This window comes from Melospiza georgiana, chromosome 7 (assembly GCF_028018845.1).
Source record: "Melospiza georgiana isolate bMelGeo1 chromosome 7, bMelGeo1.pri, whole genome shotgun sequence".
Lineage (NCBI taxonomy): Eukaryota > Metazoa > Chordata > Aves > Passeriformes > Passerellidae > Melospiza > Melospiza georgiana.
The window spans coordinates 16,566,601-16,591,794 of NC_080436.1; the positions used below are offsets into that span (position 1 = coordinate 16,566,601).

General features: G+C 41.8%; 1 protein-coding gene across 18 annotated transcripts in view; it reads right to left on the bottom strand.

Moving 5' to 3' along the window:
* Positions 1–954: 954 nt before the first annotated feature.
* Positions 955–25,194, bottom strand: part of ABI2 (abl interactor 2) — a 65,020-nt gene continuing 40,780 nt past the window's right edge. For 3 of the 18 annotated variants that reach the window (XM_058027690.1, XM_058027683.1, XM_058027681.1), the window contains 8 exons: positions 21,268–21,365; positions 20,387–20,533; positions 19,259–19,383; positions 18,167–18,352; positions 15,518–15,676; positions 11,032–11,118; positions 10,533–10,706; positions 955–6,997 (listed from right to left, as the gene is read on the bottom strand). In XM_058027690.1, coding sequence (XP_057883673.1) covers positions 6,822–6,997; positions 10,533–10,706; positions 11,032–11,118; positions 15,518–15,676; positions 18,167–18,352; positions 19,259–19,383; positions 20,387–20,533; positions 21,268–21,365 — 1,152 coding nt within the window. In that variant the 3' untranslated portion in view covers positions 955–6,821. The remainder of the gene's footprint in view (positions 6,998–10,532; positions 10,707–11,031; positions 11,119–15,517; positions 15,677–18,166; positions 18,353–19,258; positions 19,384–20,386; positions 20,534–21,267; positions 21,366–25,194) is intronic. The other 15 variants (XM_058027699.1, XM_058027691.1, XM_058027687.1 and 12 more) reach the window with 7 other exon arrangements.

Genomic DNA, 25,194 nt, shown 5'->3' on the forward strand with positions numbered 1-25,194 from the left:
ATTTGTCTGTGCAGCAAACTTGTGCTGAGTGCTGTAAATACATTCATGTTTACTGCTTTAAAAAGAAGATTGCACATTTTATCTTTCAATGGGATTGCCTCCCCTCTTCTTCCCTTTCCAAACAGAAAAAAAAAAACTCAAAGCTCTTTTAGACTGATAGTGTCAGGTTGGGGGGAGCTTTGCCATATTATAAATATATATAAATATATGTATAAATATACTTTTTTAAGCATGAGAGAAGACAAAAGAAATACTACATTATAGAGTACCCAATATAGAGCATTATACAATGGAATATGCACAATTCAATAAAGATGTAGTTAAATTTAATACTCTGTTTTAATCCTCTGTTTTGCAATTTTCCTTTTTCATGAGCTCAGAGCCACACTGTGTTTCCAGGTCATCAGTGGTTCCTCTTGCTGTGAGTCAGGTAGGTGATGGCCTACAGCCGTGTGCCGTTCCTGTGCTCGCTCCCAAGGAAACTGCTGCTGTTCTTTGCACAGTTCTTTCTGCTGGCTCAGAGCTGGCTGGAGCAGCCAGGCACTGCACACCAGTTACAGGGCTGAACTGGACCCCGTGGGAAGGCTCCCCTTTCCCATCTGCTCCTTGCTTGGCCTTGCAGAGTGCTGGCCAGCTCAGCTCACACGGAACAGCTGCTGGCCCCACTCTGGGGGCTGTGGGAACCTGCCTGGGAAACGCTCTCAGCCTCAGCCTGCAGCCCTCAGCAGCAGAGTCGTGAGTGCAGGCAAGGGGCAGTCCCACAGAGGGCAAGGAGCTGCTGAGGGCAGCAGATGCCAAGGGTTGTACCTTTGCTGTGGGCAGTGCTGTGCTCAGAGAGCCTCGGGGACAGGCTCCTGCACGCACAAGCCACCATCCCTGGCCCTGGTGCTTTGAAGTGTGGAGCCAAAGACAAGAAATGTGACACGCTGTGGCACGCTCACAGAACACATGAGGTGTGCTTTGTTCTTTTTATTTAGGGCTCATAACAAGAGGGTTTAGTACACAGCAACAATTAATTCCAAGTACAATTAAAAAAATTTAAAAATTGGGTTTTGCACTCACTGGAAGGTGGTTCAAATGGCACACACACTAAACGTTACTGGCGGCATACAGCTCCCAGAGTCCTGTGGGCTTGGTCGTTTACAGTGGGCTCTGCATCCAGCCACTGCAGCAGCAGTGCCAAAAGCAAAAGCAGAGTGTGCTGCTCCAACTGCAAATCAAAGGGAGGGGGGGGGGTATCTGCTTTCAGAAAAAAAGTGCATGGACAAAATCCATGTTAGACACTGACATCTCCAGAGAATTCATAGAAACTACTTGTCCATGCAAGTTGCAAAAGACACTTTTTCAAATGTGAAAAGAAGCACTTGTTCTTTACAAAAAAATCTCAGACATGTCAGCACTTACTGAGGCGCTGTAATGGAAATAAATTTGTACATAGCTCTTCCTATTAGTCAGTAGTGGTAGGATTCTTCAGAGGTGTAAGGAGAAACTAGAATAAACTTAACTGCACCCATTTCATTCAGCAGGGTCCCCATGTCTCTGTTCAGGAGGGTCCTGGGTGTAGGCTTACCTCTGGACAGCAGGCCTCTGCTGCCATCACTGTCTTGTAGTATGTCTTGTAATAAGCACAGGTGCTAATAAAGTTAGTACATTTAGAGTACCAAAATAAACCCCAAACCTCTTCCTCCACTGGCTGAAGATTACACAAAACACATGCGTGGGGTTTTTTCCAAAGTAGCAGAACACCATGATCTGTGAATTATTCTTTTTAACAGCAGTTTTCAAACTGTGGCTGTATCAAGCTTTCAGCATGTCCCCATGGATGTGAGGTGGGGGTCTCACTATGCTTGAAGTTTTAACTTCAGAAGTAGGTAAATAGGACTGTTACTGCACATTGACTTCAGCTACTGTGGGGGAAAATCCCCAAAACAAACCACATATTGTTCCCTTCTTGTACTGTTCTGACCTCTGTGTAATAACCATTTTATCCACAAACTGCAGCTGTGCCAAATACTGGGAGATGCCAGAAACTGGGGAAGGTGAATACACCTGTAAGCACAGTAAATTCTTGTAACTGGCACCCCAAAAGCTGTGGCCCAGGATCCTGCTGGTTCTCGGTTTCCACCACCACCTTCCCTAGAGGTTAGTGTTGTAAATACTTGCCTTAGTGAATGCAACAGTGTTGTACCTTTTCTACTGCCACGGTTGCCAACACAGGTGCTGAAGTCTCTGCATGGGGTTTGTAATACTGCCTGAAATGCTGCAGTGCTCTCCATACTCTGAATGTAACTACTGCTCCTAGTAAAGCCACAGCACCAGAGTCTGTCCAACAGCATCCTCTAAGCAGCTTCCAAAAAGGACCTGCAGAGAATACAGATGTCACCTGTTTTACAAAAAGTCCTATTGCACCTCTGGGAGGAGAAGCTCTGCAAAAGCTCCCAGTTTACTAAACCACATAAAGTTCCATCCTTTCCAGAAAAGAAAACATGGAAATTTTGCTCTATGCCTGGAGCCCACAGACATAACTAATAAAAAAGCAGGCTTGTTTCCAGCAGAGAGGTGCATCCACAGCATCTGTTAGGAAGTGGTGGAAGTTGCTAGGAAGAGGACAGTATTCAGTCACCATCAGTGCAGAGTCCTCTTCCACCTCTAGTCAACAATGTGCACATCCACAGCAGGCAGGCAGCCCACACCCCCTCTGTTGGAAAAGGCCCCTCAGTCCTGCCGCTTCCTCGCTTTCTTTTCATGATCAACTGAAACACCCCAGGTAAAAGTGGCACTTTTCAGAAGCTGCATTACTGCCACTGTCAACTTTGGCTGTCACCGAGAACCCTCAGCAGCAAGAAAAGAAAATGCCCAGCAGTTGTGAAAGGAGAACAAACTGCTCTAGCAAGAACTAGCTGGGTCTAAGCCTTTCTGGCACCCACAGGTAAGCCACCCAGCCACACACCACAGGACCTGTGGTTCACACTAGCAGACATCTCCAGACACTCTTGTGACATCCAACTCAACTATCTGCAAGGATAAGCTGAATTCCAGGAACATGGTCAACCTCCTGGTAACACACACCAAGCTGTCATCCACCTCAGCACCAAGCCACACCTCTTGCCCTCCAGTGAGAGCTGTGGCTCTTCACTGCCTCTGTGTCTGTGTCTAACCAGTCAGACCATCAAGTGATCCAGCATTACTGCAGCTCTCTGGTGCCTACTCCAGCCACTGCACGTGGACACGCCCTCACGACTCTCAGGCACAGAATTTGCTGGTCACCCCTCCTGCCCCTCTCAGCCCTCTGCTGCAACAGCTGAGGGGAAGGGGAAAAGGAGAGGAAAGAACTGGTCAGACACATGCAACCTCAGCTCTCTCTCTTTGGCTGGAATGAAGGCACCAAATGAACCTGCTTCAGCACTAGATGTGGACAGACTCAGTCAGACCTCCTCTCATCAGGCACATGACAGAGAGGCAGCTGTAGTTAATAGCTTTGTCCCTGGTGCCAAGAGGAAGGAAGAAACCTTTGATACACAGCAAACCAAGGCAAAACACACCGCTAGAGGATGCTGAACAATTTCTGTGCACAATGAAAACAGCTGGCTGGGCTAAGGCAGTTCTCACAAAGGGAGAAACATCTACATTTTGGCCATTCAGCACTCTTTGGGCTATGCTGGAGTGTCTCCTTCCCCCACCTCTCACGCGTACACACTCCCACTTAGACAGCCTGTGATGCAGAACACCATGAGCTGTGGCAGCAAAACTCAGCAGTGAAGAGATGTTGTGCACCTTATTTAAAATACTGAGGTGTTTCTCCCCCAGCCCCCCATTTGCCACCCCCTTTTAAAGTAAACCTGTAAATTAAAAAGGGGTGGGGACGAGAAGGTTTTGGACAAGGAGAAGTACAAGGGACAAAACTGGAAACACAACCCTCACTGACTTTACTAGCATGCAATCTATGTAACATTAATTATACAAAGCCTGTTTACCTTGGCCTGGTCTATGACCATTACATCACATCATCCCCAAACAAGCAACAGAATTAAAATCTGTACAAAATAAAAATATGCATAAAACTCAACAAATTTCTTTACATTAGTACTGTATAATAAAGCATAAAACCAGCAGGAGGTGACCCAGAAATTCCATCCACAGCAATTCTTGCAGGATAAACAATTCCATGTTCTATTAGCAGGGACCAAACTAACCCCTGGCCCATCAGACCAAAGCCAGTTCTTCAGGAGCTGTCACACAGCTGGCCTGAAAGTGGAATCACTAAGGGTTTTGTAGCCTCATCTTCTGTGCTCTGCAAGCATTCATCTCACACTGCTCTGCTCTCACAACACAGAGAGCTTGCAAGAGGAAAAACCAGCTGACTGAAGAGAAAGTATCACACACAGTGGGAGTACACACTACCCCACCCACCTGCCAGAAGTGTTCAAGCACCAGCTCTTGCTCAGACTGGGTTAAGACATGTTTCCCTAAAGTGTGACCTGCCAGCTGCAGCTTGGGTGCACAGGCAGAGGTTCAGCTCTCACTTAAGAAATCATTAAGCTGCCCTAACAATTCAGTTGAGCACTGTGGGCTCAGTTTTTGCCACAAACATATCCAAGGCAAGAGAAGCCATGAAACCTCTGATACTCCTGGAAAACACATCTGCCCTGTAAGCACCAAAGGCTGGTGAATGCTGCTGTTCAATGACCTTTGCTAGAAGCACCACCTCCCTGTGCCAAAAGCTCAGACCTGCCCAATGACACTAGTTATTCCAGTGACTGCACAATCAGTTCTGGACTTGCTTCCACGGAAATGATGGGCTGATGGAACTGAACATGGCTGCTTCTCTTGCTGCAAGAAAACTTTTCAGAGCGAAAGGCTTGAAGGGTATCTGTTCTGGCACTCATCCCAAACAATGCTGTCAGCTTCCAGAAAGAAGACAACGTGGATTAGCAAGGGGAAAAGTGACTTCTATCTGCACACAAGTTTCTTCAAAGTCATCCTTCCTGCAGACTTTAACCAAGCCAGTTTCTTGTGCACTGTCACAGGAGTTCCACAAGCTCACAGCAAGTCATCACATTCCTCCATGGCCTACAAACACACCTATTTGTTTGTTCCTTTTGCCCTCTGAGCAGCTACCCCTGCCCAGGCTGGCACCGAATCTGCACCTCCATGCTGATACTGCACTAACTACCAAGCGAGGGGCTGGGTCAGTTACCTGTACTGGTGTCAGTGCCATCACACATCCAGCCCTGCTCTCCTGTGCACTGCTCTTTTTTAACATCAGCCTCTCCAGCTGCAGTACTGTCTCACCTTGGACAAGCTACTCTTGGTACCAGCTTGGCACCAGAACTTGGCCAGGTGACAGTCTAAAGATGCCCTTGCCCAGGAGGCTCTCAATTTGCAGGCTAACAAGACTTAAAAGGAAATTTAATTAGTTAATGCATGATATTTACCCACAGATAACATTTAGATGTTCCTAAGGGCAGATGAGTATAACCATCACTTACAGTGATCTGCTGTGTACAATCACTGAGCAGAATTGTTAACTGAGACTAGATTAGAAAGCCAAGTATCATCACAAGGGGCTACAGAGCCTTCACTTGGTATTACTCCACCCCAAGCCACCAGTACAGCTCAAAATACCTATTATAATAAACAATGGAGAGGGCTAGGGGAAGAGCTAGGACTACTACTAGTTACTGCTTGGATTTCCATGGGAAACCAGTACACACAACAGCCCTTTTTGCTTCCACTGAAGAGATTTTGGCAACAGACATGAAGACGACAATTGCCGTTTGTCCTGCCTCTGCACAGGGCTCTCACAGTACATATGCAAATCTAGTTGTCAAGTACAAAATAGCCAATTTACAATACCTGATTGGATTTTTAAGATTATATTGTGCATAAAACTAAAGTTGGGGGCAAGTTTTTTTAGTGCAAGCAGGCATGAGTAGATTTGAACCTTAGATCACACCCCCTAGAGTTAATCCTCAGACCCCAGGAGGACCTGTAAACTTTGTTTTGCCTTCACCATCAACGGCATCTGTGAGTTCTGTTTGAACTGGCAGCAACCGTGGCAAGGAGCTCACTGTGGAGAGGAGCACAGTTACATCAGTGCAGAACACAAAACATGTGGCATTCAGAAGATGAGAGATGGGGGTGGGGATCCTCTGGGCTGCAGCCATCTGAATTGTCTAAACTGAAAGGTGAGTGAATGAAAGCCGGCTCTGTGTGCCCTGGGTCAGCCTGCGTGTGCAGAGCAGCTGCAGAAGTGTGTATGCTAAGGAAGCATCCAGCTATCTGGAAGGCAGTTACAGGAATGTCTCTGTGTAGAAAACCCAGTGTTTGCTAGCACATGACTGTTCTTCCAGCTGCACAGGAGTGTAGTGTAGAAACGGGGGATGTCCACTGGCCAGTAACCTTCACCACAAGCATCCAGGACATCCCCAGTGCCAGGCACTGCTTCCAACGGTATAGTACCATGAGGGCACGCAGAACTCCTGAAACAAATCCCAAGGCCTGTCAGAAGTCAGAATTGGAGTGAAGTATGAGCTAATCAACAAGTTTGTTACATCTGAATGGGTCAGCTTAATTCAAAGTCAGATAGCTCAGGATAGCCTCTGCTGGCAGCTGAAGAGCCATTTGTTCAAACAACTCAAATCACTATTGTCTTATCATGAGGGGGAAAAAGAAAAAAAAAACCAAACCAAACCCAAAAGAGTGGTTGTTACAATTATCCTTCATTCAGTTATACTGGATGGGGCCCCAGAGGCTGGTGGAGATCTGGGAAGCCCTGACAGCTCCTGCAGCAGGAGATGCAGTGTCCTGTCCTCTGGTCTTCACTCTGAGTAATGCATGATCGACTCCACATAGTTCCCTGGGAACAGCCCCGTCACTCCATTCATGACCCCCTCATACCAGCCATCATCATTTTTCTTGATGACGTAAATGATGGCACCTTCCTGAAATGAGAGCTCATCTTCCTTGTCCTTGGTGTAGTCATAGATTGCCACCACTAGGAAAGAACAGAATGTGAGTGTTAGGAGAGCTAGGGGAGGAGGAAAATGCAGTCACCCTCCCTCAGGCAGGCACTGCCTCACCTGTGTGTGTGTCAAATGACCTGCTGAGACAAACAGTTTCTTCCACCCCCTTTTGTACAAGCTCATGCTGTGAAGCACATGAGCCAGGACTCCTTTAACTCCTCTATTCTTACTATTTCCAGACCCACCAGAGGAAGTGTCCAACTGTATGATAAACTTTTGGTATGGAACGATACAGCGAGGTGGTTGTGAATCCCCATGGCTATGACCACTCAGAACTATTGCTACGTGTGCTAAACCAGATGTCAGCACAGGAAAGAGCAGGAAAACATGGAAGAGGGAGTGCATCAAGAGCTCTCTTCAGGTCACAGTATGAGTGAGTCAAGGCTGACATCCCAAACCTCCATCTACCTTAGCCACTTCCACATTTAAATCTCTAAACGCCACAGTGCATCTCAATATGCAGCAGCCACTCCCAGGGACACAGCACCAAGGTGGGCAAATCCCTGTTAGAAGCCACGAAGAAGGAAGGTGGAAATATACACATAGTGTATCAGGACATTTTTCTTACAGCTGCAGAATATTTTAGTGATGGCACAAAAGTTATTAGGAAAGGCAAACAAATTGGACAAAGCACTTGGAAATATTAAATAGAACAGTCCTGAAATGCCAGAAAACAGACATAAAATTGATAACGTTTTGTCCATCTCAGTGCTATCATTATGTGTTTCATAGAGAAAGTCAACTATGCCAGACTCTGAGTACTTTACCAAATAGCATCAATCACTGCTTTGAGAACTTGGCAATGACACATGCAGTGCTGACACTAAGGAAAAAAAAAAGTATGTTGGATAGGGATCCTAAAATATTGTGCTGGGGATAGGTGGAAAGATACTCTAAACTAAAGCAAGGATTAAAAATTAACAGCATGTGTTTATAAAACCACGGTCCAAGAGTCCTACTAAACTCATCATTCCTCCCAAAAGAAAAGAGGTCATTTCCTTTTTGAGGGAGCAAAGGAATCAACACAAACCAACACTAGGGAAACCTGGATCCAGAAGAGATTATAAAATAGACAGATCAATCCCTGTGGAAAATCAGAGTATGAGAAGAATTTTTTTTATCCTGTGACTAGAGCATACTTTGAAAACACATATTGTTAGCTCTACTATTGTGCCAGCAGTTGTTAAATAACTTATTCTGTGCAGTTTTAGACATATTATTTTAAGCAAGCAAAACACCAATGGAGAAACAAGTATGATTTTAGCTTGAAAAACAAGTGTATGAACATCTGATCCATTCAATTTAAGTCCTTCAAAATTCCTAAGGGTTTTGAAATTTCTTCCTCGAGTCACTGTGCTATTTTTCTTCATTCTCTTGACAATAATAATCATCATTATCATTCACAGACCATGGTAACTTCCAATTCCTTTCTTTCTAACTTTTGAGTGTACTCTAGTTCCTTTGGATACTGAATTGATTCAATATTTCATAATCTCAAGAAGGAAACTCTTCCTTAAATTTGTGAAGAAAACTTGCTTCTTGTTAAGCCTCATAAAATTTACCTGAAGCCTGGTTTTGCTTTTACATCACCACTGCTTCCTCCAGTATGTTATTTGTGTACTGGCAACAGTCCTCTCTCTAAAAGGCTGCTTAATTCCTCAGTCTGTAGTCCCATCAGTTCAAGCTGTGAGCTTGTCACATGCCCCGAGTTATGAGGAGGCCAGGCCAGCATTGCAAGAAAGGCTCCAGATGAGACAGGAAGCAGCAAAAGTGACTCAGGAGGTGGCATCCTGCCCTGTCAGCCTAAGCCAGGGCTTCTTTTAGTTTCTGTCTGAATGTGTTTCAACGCAGTCATAAAAAACAGAATTACTCATTTAGGTTGATGTTCTTCCAATGAGTGATCTTTGGTTCTTCAACAATCACAGATTTTGGCTGAACTCTGTTATATCCAACTGACCACAAATGTAGGCTAGGCTGATTATCCAACTGGAATCTGTGAACACACACTTTCTCTAAGTGGTGAAAGTGCAATTTTCCTTCTGGATACCCATTTCCATTCATCTGATTTGCAGAGCCAGATCATTTTCTTATTTTTTCCTGCCACACATCCAGACACGGAGCTCAATGGACACTGCAGGTTGGCTGTTGCTATTACAGTCACGTAGCAGTTTCCTCAAGTTCAGCATCCCCAGGAACTACAGCCTACTGAACAATTTCTCCATCTGTTCCAAATGCATCTGCTACTCACTTCCATGCTCAGCTGCAGGCTCCATCCTCAGCTCTTCATGTTAAAGGTTAAATGTTAAACCTCCCACAGTGCTTGACCCTCTACAGAATGGGGTCATATTGAACCCCATTCCAGTATACAGCAACTCTCTTGTATTTGACACCTCTTTGGTGTCCCAGCTTCTGTTGCAAAGGTCATCTACCCTAACGCTGTAAAAGTGCTTTCTTATGAACCTAAATAGGAGAATGGTCATATCAAAAGTAAAAGTACAAATCCTAAGAATTGGGAATTCTACTTACTGGGGGTAAATGTGTTGGAAGAGCTACTTACTTTCATCTATTTTGTCCACTTTGAATCATGTGCAGCAGAATACTATTTATAGGAACTTAAGGAGTTGCCACAGGATAAATTATTTTGCTGAATAAAGCATTTTAATTCCCAGCAGTATAAGTATACAATTTTTTTTAGTATTAAAGTCCTCTTTTAGTATAAGGTTTCTCATTAATTTTAAAGCTTCAAAGCTTGCTAGAAAAAACTCACAGCCAAGCACTTCTCTCCCAATTCCAGCAAAGCAGTCAAATCTCAAGACATGGGCTAAGTAGAGACATTCATGTAGCTACAACAGAATCCACATCTATGTCAATATCTGGTATCCTAAAAATACTATTTAATATTTCTTCATATGCTGAAAGCAATTGTATTTTCTACTACTTTTAAAAGTGCTTCTAAAAACACACCAACCTTTTCGATGTTTTAGTCATCTGGTTTTAAAAATACAGACCAAAATTATGTTTTTGCATGTGTCTCTACATCAGTAGAGACAATGTTTGGCTTCTTATACCTTTCTTCTCCACAGGAAACATTTTTTGACTAAAGGCCAATTTAGTCCAGCTTATCTTTAAAGACTCTCATTTACAGTTTTGCTATCCCATGTGAGATGGAACAGATACATATCTATATGCACCTACATAAACCATTTTAAGTTCCCAAGCTCCCACGGGAAAGCAGAACAGAACTATCATTCAAACATCATTATTTCCTCAAATAGAAAGGTGTTTCTCAAGGCATGTGCACACTCCACCTTGCATTACTATGAGAGACACTATAAACACACATCAGGGCCTCTTCTTTTACTTTTGCTATTGACTAAAATGCTGTCAATACCAAAGTCTGGCATGAAGGAGTGTGGGCAGACTCCATGTGCAAAGCAGGAGGGCAGGAACACACACAAAAAGTTGTTACAAATACAACCCTACTGTCTCTTCCAGCTCCAAACCTACCCTTTTCTAAGTATGTCCTGGGTGCCCAGGGAGGGTCCTCCTCAGCATAGGGATCGCTGTACTCCACCACAGCTGCTTCCTCCTCCTCATAATCCTCGGGAGGTGGGGGTGGAGGTGGAGACTCATCAAACACCGCCTCGTCCACAGGCGGTGGCGGGGGAGGAGTATCTGAAACTGAGCAGAAGGAACAGCACAAACATGAAAATGTCTCTACAGCCATGGCAGCTGCTTCAAGTAATACCCTCTAGCCCAATTAATGGAAGGGGGACCAACAATTGTAACTTGTGAAGATACACTAGAGACAGGAAAATTCAGAGAAGGAATGGCCAGGTACCTCCAATAAGATTATTTCTTTTTCCCGCCCTTTACAATTTTATACAAACTTGCAGAGGCAATAGAGAATGCAGGATTCTGGCTATATACAGATAAATCTTTCATCAACTCAATCCAAAAGCCACATCCAGTAATAAAACATTGCACAAGGAAGCAGCAAACTTACTGTTTTCTTGAACTCTGGCCACAAATCCCATTAGTGGTAACTGTGGAGTTACCTGTAGGATGGAGGGGGGAGGAGGAGCAAGGGATGCTGCCACAGAAATTAAAAAGAGAGAGGCATCCAGTTAGAAACACAACAAAGCAGCAAACAGGAAAGTAGACATCACCACCACTCAGACAGTGCAGCAGGCTGCTAAGAAGCTGAGTTAAAAAGACTGACATTTAAAGAAAAATGGTTCAGGTGGTTTAAGCATATTCCTAATCCTTTCTTCAAAAATATTTCTCTATTTTTAAAATTTCCAATCCAGCTCTTTTTCATAACATTGACAATCCATGCTGAAGCATTTTTCTGATTTGACTATGAGATTCCCTTAAGATTAAGTTTCTTACTACAGAATATAGCACTTTATGGGCAGACCTAAAAAATGTATCACGAGGACTCTGCCTATAATCCTCCTCAAATCTAATTGATATTTATAGAGGTGACTAACGGCATCCATGAATCCCTAGTAATGAAAATGGATATACCTCTTTTTTTTCCAAGATGTAGGCCAAAAGCCCTATTGAATGAGGCAGCTATTTCAGACAAAACAGAAAAAGATGCCTTTTGAGAACTGTGCAGATCTGAAAGATGCAACACTTCTGATCTTATTGACAGAACAGAGCACACTGTGCTGCTGCCAAACCACAGAGCCTATTCCAGATGTGCTGCCTGATTTCCTCCCCACCTGACTTCTCTGCACTGAACTCTGAACAGCCCTTTCACTGGTACCAGAAGGGCTCTCTTTGTACAATAAGAGCTGCTTTGTACAATATATGTGAATTCCCAGTTAAAGAAGATGCTTTCAGCCAGTTGCAAATGCTGTAATGCTGAACTGTGGTTGAAGCCTGGAATGCTAGTTTCAGTTACCTAGTTAAAACATCAGCTACCTAGTTTTACGAGACTTTAGTATCACTTTGAATAATGCAGCACAATTCTTTAGACAAGTTGCAAGACGATTTTTCAGACAGCACACCTTAGGAGAAGCACAAATAATACATTTCTTGTTAGTATGTGGCATACAAAAAACATTTAATCATGTCCAAAGGGATTAAGGGGAACAGAAGTCTATACTTCATGTACCAGTACCATTTATTTAGCTACCAGACAGAACAAAAGAAATTTCAGGCTAATTCCAGAGGTAGTAAGAAAACTGATAGGGTATGATGTAGCATTTTTCAGAATTAATTCACATAATCATAGCAAGAGAAAAGAGTTCTCCAGCATTAACAACTTGTGCCTCAAAATTTCTTCTGTTTGCTCATTCCAGTAACATCTTAAGTGCTTTGAATTTCTTCTATCACTCACATTCGCATTTCTTTCAGAACCACACAGCATGAATGAAAAGACTAACAGCAGCCATCCTTTTTGTTGCAAAAGTACCTCCATATAAAGTAAGTTCCATTATCTCATCATTTAACTGATATCTCTTGAGAAAAAACAGAAATGTATTTCTGATTACAGTTTCTTTGACTCAAATGATGTCACCTCAGAGTATTTATTCCTTCAAGTGTAACCATGATTGCTGTGAAAAGATTTGGTCTTGCACTTTTTCAAAGCAGAAAAAGGGAACTCAAATTTAAAGTCCTACTGAAAAGCAGTAATATTCATCAATTCAGCATCCTTGTCCCTGCTTTTTCAATTATATACAGTAGAAAAGTGTTTCATTTCAAAATGATTCCTCCATTCAACATCATATGGATTCATACAATCCATAGCTATCATAGGAGAGTAGCTCCAGTTTCCTTGGTCTCTTCAGTGTACTTTGTTCATGAGCTATATATATTTCTTTGAAAGAAGTAACAAGGCTTTCCATGGAGAAAAATAAATCACTCTAGACAAGCATGCCAAGCAAATCCAAAACAATTCCCAGGTTCAGTTTGGGTTGTGTAGTTTAATCCCAATGGTGCTGCTAACACTAGCTGACATCATTCCCAGAGTATCTTAACCCCTCCATTTGTGCTTCAGTCCTTGCACTGTGCAGGGGCTATCATAATATTGTCTCTACATGCTATATAATGACTCTAGTTCTGACCTCTAAGAGGCAATACAATAAGTATTTTTTTTTTTTGTTAATTAAATGCATCAGAAGACCTTTACCTCTGCTGTATAAACATCATCTTAAATGTTCTTTCCCATCTTCCTTCCATACTGACCACTAATAGATTTAATACACAGTTGCTGTAAATTAAGTGAGAAATGCTCAAGAGCACCTTCCACTAGGCTGCTTCAGACTGGTCAGAACTCAGCTGTACAGATGGGGTGGGGTGCAAGCACCATCTCAATACCTGCCCAGATTGTCCCACCCGGTTTTTAGCCTGTGCTGAGCTCCATAGTGATTAGATAATGATATCCAAATTGAAATGTTAAAGCACTTGTTCAGTGGCTTGGCTGGCAAGAGTGACTTTGGGACAGACATATGCTGAGATCATCCCCAGTCTGCATTTCTTAATATTTTCTTTTCAGTTGCTAAAAACGTCTCATCACAAAGCAGAAAAATTTTATTATCGTGAAATAGCTTTTAACAGGGCAATGCAAGTACCTTTTTCATGCTCCTGTCAAGTGAATAAACAAACATGACTAGGCCACCATTTTAAAAAATGGCAATGGAAATAACAGTACTGGGTTATTGCCAAACAGCCTACAAACAACAAAAAAGCCATAGCTGGCACCCTCCTCTGCCTCTTGTAAGGTCTTTCTTTCCCCTCTTGTTTTCCACTTCTCTTCAGGAATGCTGAGAAAAAATTGTGGCCTCTGTCCTGTCACTACTGAACTTGCTCCTTCCAGACACAACAGTGCCTCTGTTCTTAGGGCTCATCAATTATGCATGCTTGAGCATCCTCTCCTTTCAAGGTGAACTCAAAAAAAACCTTGGTTTAGTGTAACTGCAAAGCCAATAAATTCTGTATTCTGCTGGTATATTAAAAAAAAGTCTCCTACTCCAACTGCTTATTTATATTGTCTCAGATGTGCCAGTATAACTGAAGTATTTTGTTTGTGATTTGCATTTCAAATGACTAATCACCATAATCATTACCTTCTTTCTGGATACACAGACAACTGTGGTTATGCAATTTATTTTAAGTCTATTTGGCATCTTCTATGATTACCTATTAACAATGTAATGGCAACTTGCAGAGAATTATCCTTTTGCTAAAGCAAAAAATGCACAGCAGTCGTCAAAAACTCGCTGGATATACTGAAAATCGTCTTTATTGCAAAAATTGCTTTATTGTAATCCTGAAAGGTTTCTTTTGTTGCTATTACCCTTTCTTTTTCTCTTGCCTATTCCCCCCTTTAGCCTTCAATATGCACATAATGTGCTTAGAAAATATGACCTATTTCAGGCAACTGGGCTACAATTTAGCCTCACAACTTCCTCCACTTCCCTGTGCCCAGCAGGACCATTCATTTCCATCTCAAGCTCAGCTCACCCTGCAGGGTAGCTCACAAACACTAACAGCCAAACTTGATCAAACCCCTTAAATGCAGATTGCAGCATTTGACCTAATTCCAAGTTCAATGCTCAATTTAAAAAAAACAACCAAACCAACCAAAAACCAACCAACCAACCAAAACAAAAACCAAACCAAAACACAAAACAAAAAACCCCCACAAAAATGAAAGAAAAAAAACCAAAAAAACCAAAAGCAACCAACCAAGCAACACACAACCCCTTCAAATTCCACCACCACAAAACACCAACATACTCTGGTACTTTCAAGTCAACATTCAGTTTTGCTAGTAATAGGGCATTTCCTGACAAGAAACCTTCAGTGTGTCTCCTGCATCTTTCTGTAGCTTTGTCAAAAGAGAAACTGTCCCCTGATCTGGTATAAAACCCTCCTGGTCCCATCAGAAGCACAGGAAGAAGGACTCCATAGGTAAAAGGCTACTGTGCTGTGCTGACACACAGGACACTCACTCCCTGGTAAGGTCTCCCCTTGCCCTGTAGGGCAGATCACCCATAAAATAATATCACCTGTAGGCTCAGCAGATGACACAGCACCCAAACACACTGGTGTCTCCACGGTATCTAATGCCTACCCCGGTGTATCAAGTACAACTGCTTGCTTGAACTGTACATTGCCCAGAAGGAAAAGGCACACAAGATAAAGACTGATTAATGAAGAATCAGCATTCTGGTGCAAAATCAAACACCCATCCCACACCAAAGCAGGTCCATGGCACATGGTGTAGTCAAGGACTAAAGCTTGTCTGATAGGGACTGTGACATCAAAGGTAAATTATTTGGCAACAAAGCCAGCATTTCTTAAGATGCTTGCCATAATAAAAGCTGACCACTGTGCACTTGCACTGCAGCTTGGGCACAGCTGCCAGCAACTGAAAGTGCAAGATCTGCAATGGAGACAGAACATAAAACTCCAGGGAGCCGCAGGTCAGCGTGTTCAGGACGGCAGAGTTCAGTGGAGCAGCCCAAGGTCCTTACCTGGGTTCTGGCTGTAGAAGGGGCCCCCGTTGATCTGGCTCTGAAGGCTGCTCTGTGACGTGATGGAAGGCGGGCGCCGGTAGGGCAGAGAGCCCCCGATGGTGGGGGGCGTGTGCCGGGCCGCAGGCCTGTTCATGCTGTAGAACTGAACCGGGTGACCTGCGGCACACAGACTGCGTTAGCAGAGAGGAGAACAGTGCCTGCCTGCCTTCTCTCCACCTGCAAGCCATCTCAAAGGTTTGAAAAGGTTTCTGCTGCTTTATTCTAAGGCAGTCAGCCACTTCAGCTGTCAGACTGGCAGGACACCAAATGTCTCAAGAGCAATGCAAAACATAACTCTCCCAACTGCCTGCACTCAGCAGTGCCTACAAAAGCCAGTGGGAAAATACAAAGGTGTTTAAGCTATGAATCCTCAAAATGAAAGAAAATAATATCTGGTTATTTATGTTAAATAATATATTACAATTACTTCTTGTGAATTTAGTTATTTCTGAACCTGCAAAAAACTCCACAAAACGCTGCAGTTCCACAATTAAGGAACATACGTATAAATAATAACTGCAGGCCATTTCCAGGATCCAAAGCTCTTAACCCTCTGCAACTGAAAAACACAGTACTACCTATCTTAGTGCCACTTAGAAGATATTCAGAGGAACATCTGGGGAGATAAGAATGTTAGAAACTGCTTGAAGGATGGAATAAATGAAGTCAAACTAGAAGACCCTCTTCAAGGGAGCTGTCAATTAAAACAACTCCTCAGAAACTTACTCTGCATTTTCTTTACTTTCTGTATTCAAGACACTGATCATACTCCCAGCAAGCAATAAATGAAGCAAAGTATCTTCTTTGCTCACATAAAATTCTCTGGATTTTATACTGCATACAACAGTAAGCTGGATTTGTTATTCCTATATGCAGTATTACACCCCACAAACTATTCTGCCTCTTCCATTTGTCCTAGAAGCAAATTTGAGAGTTTGCAAGAAAACAAGGGAAGAAGGGATGGTCACTGTGGTTGAGAACCAAACAGCGAAACAGAACAAAAGAAGGTACAAATTTTTAAACACTTGTGCTGTTCTTCATTATATTTTGCTTGCTTTACACAACTTCTTACTAGGTCAGTAAATAAATATACAAGTTGCTTGCTCTGTTACTTGCTTGTAAGAGCAAATGCATGAACTACAGTGTCACACTCCCTCTGCTTTGTACCAATAATGTGGTGTACCATATTAAAAAATGCACTTTTTACAGCTAAGAAAGAATCCATTCTATAAAGGCTTTTTCTCATTTTTCTTGATGTGTCTTTTCAATGTGTGTGTCTCTCTCTCTCTCTCTGTTACTTAATGTACTTGCAGAAATTGGTGGTGATTGGAGAGAAGAGAGGGGAGAGGGCTAAGAGGTTTTTAAGGACCAAAAGCTATGACTTCATAAGTGATGACCTGTCACTCTTAAAATACTTTATTTCAGACAAACCTCACTAATAAAACAGGGAAACAAAAGATCTTAGAAATAGTAACTAAGGTAAAATTTCTCTTATGAAATTCTGAATTTACAGTCATTAAAATATTAATCTTTGCTTGATTTTGACTTGTTAAAAATATAGGAGCAACATGGTGTACGAATTGGGATACTAACAGTGCATCAAAATGGAAAATTGATTGGGGCTCCATATGTCACAGCTCATCTTCATGAAAGTAGTTTAGACATCATGATCATCTCAGATCAAAATTCATCACCCTTTAGAAACTTCTGGTCACAGTTAAGGATTCCAGTGGAAATATCTTCTAACTTTATATGAGCACCAGCCCTTTAAACTACATGCAATTTCAAGAGTGCTTCTGGAAGCTGGTACAATTTTTACCAAGAGATGACCACTAATAAACCCACAAACCAACTCCCTCCCCTGTAAGCAGCCTCCACCATAATGTAAAGCAGCAAAGCATGCAGGTAGCTACACATGGATTTGGCTGTCTGAAGGAGATCTTCACACTGCAATCTCCTCATCAAAAGGTGATACAAGACAGTATTATGGTTGGTAAGTGCTACACTCTGCAACTTCAGCACGTGAGAAAATGAAAAGTGTAGCACTAAAAAAGGAAGTTGCAACATACACCTTAAGTACCACATATGAACACAAAATGCTTTAGTAGTAGTCTGTATAATAAAAATTTGTATTTTACTAATGCTGGACACAGAAACCCTGCCCTTTTCATCAGTTCATTAAAGGGAGACTTGTCATTTGACAACATTGAAGAAACCAGTTACATAAATTACACTTTGCTAGATGCACTTTTTAAAAATTGCATTTATGAAAGAGAATAATAAGACCCAGAACTATCAGTACTGGTTGCTGCCAAACATAATTCTTCTATGAGGTTCTCAGAATCCAAACAGAAATAAAATTATGATTTAGTGAATTACATAAATGTAAAAATAATAAAATTATAAAATTATTGCTGTTAAAAAAATCAGAACACCTTGAACTGTCCACTGTAACCATGACCTTATAGCTGGGTATTAGCAGATATTTTCTAGTTATAATTGAACTTTTTTTATATTATGAATCACTGCTGCTGAAGTAACTTTGCAAAGCCTTGGAACACGATCACATCTGGGTTCATCTGCCCAGCAGCTGGAGCAGACACTCACCTGCAGAGGGTGTGGAAGAAACAGCAGGGGGAGTTGGAGAGGTGAAGCCATCAGCAAGGGGCTGAGCTCCTGCAGCAGCAGCAGCAGCATCTGGGGCAGCGGAGGAAGGGGCAGGAGGAGCAGGAGGAGTGGGGGCAGGAGCAGAGGTAGCAGGAAGGGGAGAAGTGCCAGCTGAGCCAGCAGGGGCTGAGTGAAGAGAGGAGGAAGAGGTGGAGTTAATAAGGAGGTATGTTAGCAAGGATTAGAGAAAGCCTCTGACTATTCATTGTTAGCTATTTATTAGCTGCACAGTATTTCAGAATGCAGCAGATGAGAAAACAATGGAGCTGTTAAAGAAAGGCTCATTCCTGTGTAGATGGTAAATGAGGGTCAAGCAAAAAGACTTCTTTCCAGGTCTGAAGGGAACACAACCCAAAACTTTTCAGTGAAAAGTATTACTTTTGAAAGATGTCTTTGCATTGTGTTATTTATGCTCCAATCTCTAGCATGGCTGTCTTTAGCCATAAATCAGAATATAAAGAGGAAACAAAAAAATTTCCAGCTCTTTGTTTCAGAAGCATCATGTACTTCTCTGCAAGACAACTACAGGCTCCTCTTCACTGAAAAGGCTGAGCAAAGGAAAAAGAAGTACTAATAACACCTCCTGCTTCTGGAAAGTCTGGGGCCATTACATTGAGCAAGTATCTCTTTGTGACAATTCAGGCTTGCATTGATGTACTCAATATTTACTCTGTGCCTGCCTCTCATTCAATCTAATTTTCTAAAAACATGCTTCTATGTGTCTGCATAAACAGCCAATGAAAAAACATTTACTTGCTTAAAAGGACAAGGGAGAAGTGTCCCTCAGCCCACTAAAAAAGGTGTTGTGTCCTACCTTGTCACATGCAGGCAGCCAGGCAAAAAATTCTGATAAACAAATTAATACATAAAAGGAACATTACAGCACATCAGACACTCTCAGAGAAGACACTACTTGATTCAAACTCATATTATCAATAGCAATGAACTCTGGGCTTCCCTTCAAGTTTAGGAAACTGCAAATGCTCAAGGTAAACAATGAGGCAGAAAGAGGAACGAGAAGTTTCCATTTACCTGGATAGACACTAGGAGGAGATGGTGTGGGAACAGCAATGGGAACACCTACACTTCCACTCCCACTGTTCTCTCGACTGCTGCTCCGACTGCTTGGGTGGCTTCCCCCACTGCTGCCACTGCTGCTGTAAGAAGCCAAAGGAACCAGGGAATGAATATGGTGCTGCTCTTGCTGAAACATAAGATCCCTCACAGAGTATCTTACCAAATCAGGGAACAGGGAACAAGAGAAAAGCAACAAGGATAATATAAATCTCTACAAAGCTGGGCATTCCTGTAACTCTCCACTTTGGCTACAGCACAAAAGGGATTTTTTTCAGTAAGTTAGCCTTAGTGAACTTGGCCAAAAATGAAACACTTCCAGAAACTTGTTCAAAGCACATCATGCCAGGATTGTTAAGCCCCTACAGAGGAATTAAAGACCTTTTTCCTATAGCTTTAAAACTTATGAGTGCTTAGACTGTGATTCGTATGCTTTCATATGAGACTACTAAAGCCTAAAGGTTGTAAGATAGTAAAATTCAGATTTCTTATCTTTTTAAGTCAACTTGTTTAACCATCCTCAAGAACTTATAATGTTTAAAAAGTAAATATTTCACGGAAAGTATTTAGCTCTAATCACATCATGAAACTAATTATCCTAGAAAAAACCTAGTCTTCTGCAGAGCCCCTGGTAATGCAGTTTAGCTTTATTCTATGTTTGAAGTTATCAATATCCCCAAAACACTATGCCAATATCCCCAAAATACTATTTCAGCTATTCAATCTATGAACATCAAAGACTGTTCCCAAATGTCAAGTATAAGCATCTAAGCAGCCCTTCAACATGTAGAGGGCAAGCTGTGTACAAAGTCTTCCGCCTGTTTAGTAATCATTTAGTAAAGTAGCGTCACGATCTACCTCCTTGAAGGACTTCACAATCTTAGCGATTCATTAAGTACTAAAACGGAGGTGAACAGGGGATTAAGTGAATAATCGTAACACGATTCTCTGTTCCAGTTTGATTAGCGCTCATTCCCATCACGCCACGGAGGCTGCCGGTGCACAGGGTGAACGAGGGAGGCGCAGGTGGGTTCGCGGCTGGGCACAGCAGCTGCGCCCCCGAGCAGGAAGAGGCCGGGCCGGTACCTGTAGGTGCGGTTGCGCTGGTTGACCGAGGCCGTTCTCACGGGGCTCTGCTGGGCCGGGGCCATGGTGCGCGTCGGGCTCGGCACGTAATCGTTGGGCACCACCGGGGGCCGCACCGGCTCCAGCGTGCGGTACGGGGAGTGCCGCCTGCACGGCACAAGCACAGCCACAAGCCCGTTAGGGGAACACACACGACACACACTTCTCACTCTGAAACACAGCTACACACTGATCGGGAACGTGAGCCTAAAAATGGGCCTCATCTACAGCTTTGCAGTACTTATTTTGCAATTAAAGATGTTCTTCGGGTACTTCAGTCTTCCTATCAGTAAACTCTGTGTTCCACATCCCATTTTTGTTTTGAAGGTAAGCCATTTTCTTGCATTAAAATAAAGCAGCACCATGTTCTGTATGTATATACATTAAAACACACCAGCAAACAGCATTCATTATATATTATATATTCATTATAACACATCAGGTTATAAACTTCAGGTTTATAAAATCAGGTTCATAAACTTAGCACGAAATTACTTTCATCAAGCACAACACAAATAACGAGCAGTGCCATGCACTCATTTTCAGTTGTTTAGCACCACCTGTGAAAACCACAGCTAAGGACATTTTACTCTACAGTATGTAATTTTAAGTGTTCTGCACTGAGAAGAAGGCTCCTGTTGGGAAAGGCTGATGATGCCCACTATCTTCTGGCAGCAGCACACTAACATACAAAGACGTGAGCAGTAAGAGAGGATGCAGATATAACACCTCTTGACCTTTGTGAACGCTTAAAATAAAAGCATGAAATCTCTCCCACTACAGAAAAAGAAAGAATCTTCCCTCTTTTCCCTTCTGTTCACCCACTCAGTAACTGCACTTACCCAATAGTTCCTTTTCCTGACATGGGTGGACTTGGTGGCTTCTGGGTGGGTGGTGTTGTGCGAGGCAGCCCACCCATCTTCATGTTCTGGGTGCTGACCTGCATGAAAGAACGGGGACAAAAACGGCCTTCACTGAGCTCAGGGTCGAGGGGAGAGACACGGAGATGCCTTTAGCAATTAACTCTAAGGAAGGGAAGGTTTCAACAAACAAAAAAACTTGAGAGGCCATGCGTTTTATATGCAATTTCCACTCTGCTAGAAGTCAAGAGTTGTGCTCAAAGGACTCTTTATTACATAGTTTTTAGAAATTGTACAAAAAAGTGAATTTGCCTTCAGGCTATCACATAAAGGTTAACTCTCTGAGAATACAGACACTGCACCTGAACTTGGCTGAACCTCCCAGTCGTCTTTTGAGAAAAAGGCAGTTATTTCACATGGCACTACTGAATAGTAAATTTGCACAAATATTTTTGAATACTGTTTAAAAATACTAAGGCTTATCTAATAGGCCACAATCTCATGCGATTTATACAGATATGGAGAAGTCAAAGTAATCTATAAATATCATCCATTAATGTTTTAATGTATTCACAGATTATAAGAACTTTTAAAGATATTTACTTTAAATATTAGTTACATACATATAAACATACAGAGAAAGCTATTTTGAGAAAAATACAAAGGTGTATTTTTCCCCCCCATTAAATCTGTAGCAATTTAATCTCAGAGTTTATAAATAAATGCATAGGGAGAAAAATATTTAGCAGTGATGTGATATAACTGCGGTTGTCCACTTCCCCTCTGTCAGGTTAAAATACTAATGAAGTAAATTTTAAATTAAATAATTTACTCTAACTTCTTTCAAAAACTCATTTGCATTCCTGACTGATTGATTAATCTAGGAACTGTAAACAATTGTTAGCAATGTGCATTTTGCTTCCCTGTATTCTGCCAGCCAAGCAAAATCCCCTCAATGCACACATCCTTACAGGAATCAGTACACGGTCTGCTTACAAAACAGCTCGGATTTACGACTGCCTGAGCCATTGCTTAGGCACAGAGATACTCAGCAAACCTAAACAAGTGTGTGTGCTTACATCCCTCTCTCTGCTCTTCCTGTCATCTCACAGCATTTCTTCTTTCTAAAATGTGAGTCCTGGCTACTGCCCCATCTCCCACAGAAAAATGAAACTGTGATCAAGGCACTCAAGAGTGTTTGCAAGCATCACTGAAGGCAGATTACTCCTTCAAAACTGGACTCTACCAACTCACTTAAAACCTTGGCAACGTTTAGATTTGTGAATTGATAAATATTGACAACAGAGTAAAGAGTAACACGTTCGTTCAGTATTCTAATCCACTGAAACTTGATTCCCTGTCTCTAAATAATCCCAGTGCTACCACATTTTCAATCTGCAGGGAGGAAAAGAAAACCCAAGTGTTGGAAGAGGTATTTTGTCAGATTCAAAAACAGATATTTGGATTTAGTTGTGCAAGAGTACTCTGTAATGTCAATTTAAGACAAAATTATGTTGCACAGCATTATAAAGTCCTTTAAGCCAACTCTAAGCAACAAGAAATCTAAAGTTAATTCAAGTGAGGGATGAGGTAAGCACTGAACTACAACTACTTAAAGGGAAAAGGGAAAGTGTAAAATGAAATTTATTTTATTCTATACACGGAACATTTAAGAAATAGCAAAATCTGAATTTTTTTTTAAAGTTGCAGCACCCCCTGTATTTCCTCTTTCATTAAACATGCCTGTTTCACCCACCTACCTATTTGAATTTTCAAAAAAAAACCAAACAAACCCACAAACAAACAAAATTCACTTTAATTAAATGCTCACTGAATTGTCACTTGCTGTATTTCAAAGAGCCCACTCAGCCTCTGCTTTTGGATGTCCTTAGATGACAGACCAATCTGTGTGCCCCTGAATACTCCATTTAGGAGATTTAACTGGCTACACTATTGTTTCTGACGAGCTGATGTAACCACTGGCTATCACTTTACAGTTAACATAAAATTACATATATTTCATACAAATACTGTTATTTACAATGTTTATATACAATGATTGCAAGAACAAAAATGAACTTCTAGGCATCCCAGGGCTATGGCTACATGAAAAGACAGGATGGCTGAGGCAGAGGATGCTGGAATATCACACTGGGTGCAGCCAGAAGTGGAGCTAACACTCGCCTTGCCACACAGAGCTCCAGTGCTTGATATTTCCATTAACACTGCAAATACACATCCTTGAAAAGGATGGGACAAAAGCTTTAGAAAATGTGGCCAAACAAAAAATGGCCCATTTTTAGCCTTAGTAAAAAGAAACCATCGTTAAAAAAACCCAACCTAAAAGATAAGGAGATTTCCTGACAGTAGGTTTAGTTTAAGGGTATTGGAAATTACTTTTGAACATTGAAATTGAACTGTTCAGACCGCAAGTAATTAGAATTTACAAGGTTGTCTTCAAATCTGACAGGACTGGTGACTTTAAGATCAGCTACTCTAAGTTAAACAACCCTGTGCAACTTCCCCTTTGACTTACTGCCAAATAATCACAGAAGAGAAATTAAAAAGATACAGTTATTTCAACACTTCTGATCAAAATGGACAGATCCTTGGAAATAAAAGCATGCAAGATGCTAAAAAAAATCTAAAACTGCACCAACTGCAACTGAGATTAAAGCACTGCAATATATACAGCTGTCTCCTTCAATAATAATTTCGACTGGGGGGAAGGAAGGCCATTAATGCCCCCTCTCTTCCAAACTTTATTGTATTGCCTTTTCTATTTTGCACATATGGTTGTAAATACAGTTTCCATACACAAATTCTCACCCACACACATCCCTCTTACAAACATGTAAAATCTGAAGCAACAACCAGAACTCAAGGTCATATTTGCATTTGCTGTCAAGTTTAAAAAATTGTTTTTCTGGAGTAAGCTGGTACTTGCCAGAACTTGCACTGTTTCAGATATCATTTCCCCTGGTCCTGCACAGCTGGAACTACCCAGATGCAGCTGATTTAATGAGAGGGTGAAAGCAGAGGAATGCATCTGTCTGGTAGTGGTTTGTTTCTGCCCCACAGGCTGGGGCTGATTTCTAGTTTAAGTCTTGGAAATCAATTTAAGAAAATGCATAGCAAAAGAGAGCCTGCAACCAGAAAGATAAAGGAGTATCTGTCTGTGCCTTTGCTCACAACTGCACAGTTAACCAGCCAACCACTGTGTTTAGAACAGAAAAAAAAAATAAGAGAGGCAGTCATGAATTGGGCACAAAGCTCAGGATAAAACCATAGATGACTGATGTAAAAGCAGGAAGACAAACCCTGTAAACAGACAATAGTGCCTAATGCATGCAGGGATTTTTCAAATTATTCTTTTTCCTCACTCACTGAAAAAAAACCCCACCAAAATTACCAACAGAAGTTTTGGAACACCAAGAGATCTTGGTTGTTTTTTTTAAACTGGATACCTTGCAGAAGCTTTTTATAGCTGAATTAACAAGCACATGCACCACAGAAAAATATCTTCTACCAAAGCTGTAACTTTGTCAGCATTGGAGCTGGAATTGGAAGTTTTGCTGAGAAAGAAACTACACAAACTACCTAAAAAGCAGATCCTTGATGAGTAAGACACCCTAGAAAATGCTCTGGGATCCAGCCCCACAGTAACAGCTATACAATGAACAGTAAAAATGGATCCCTATGGACTATTCTGTTTCACAAGGCTGCAATAGTACTTCATCCAGTATTTTCTATTACTGAGCTACAATTTTAGAAAGGCACCATCTGATGACTTCGAGACACAATATGGCACCGACTACAGCACTCAGAAAAGCTACCCTCTGAAGTTTAATTTTTTAAATAATTAAGACTTAATTGGCCAATTTCTATTTCTGGCATCTAGTTCTTCAT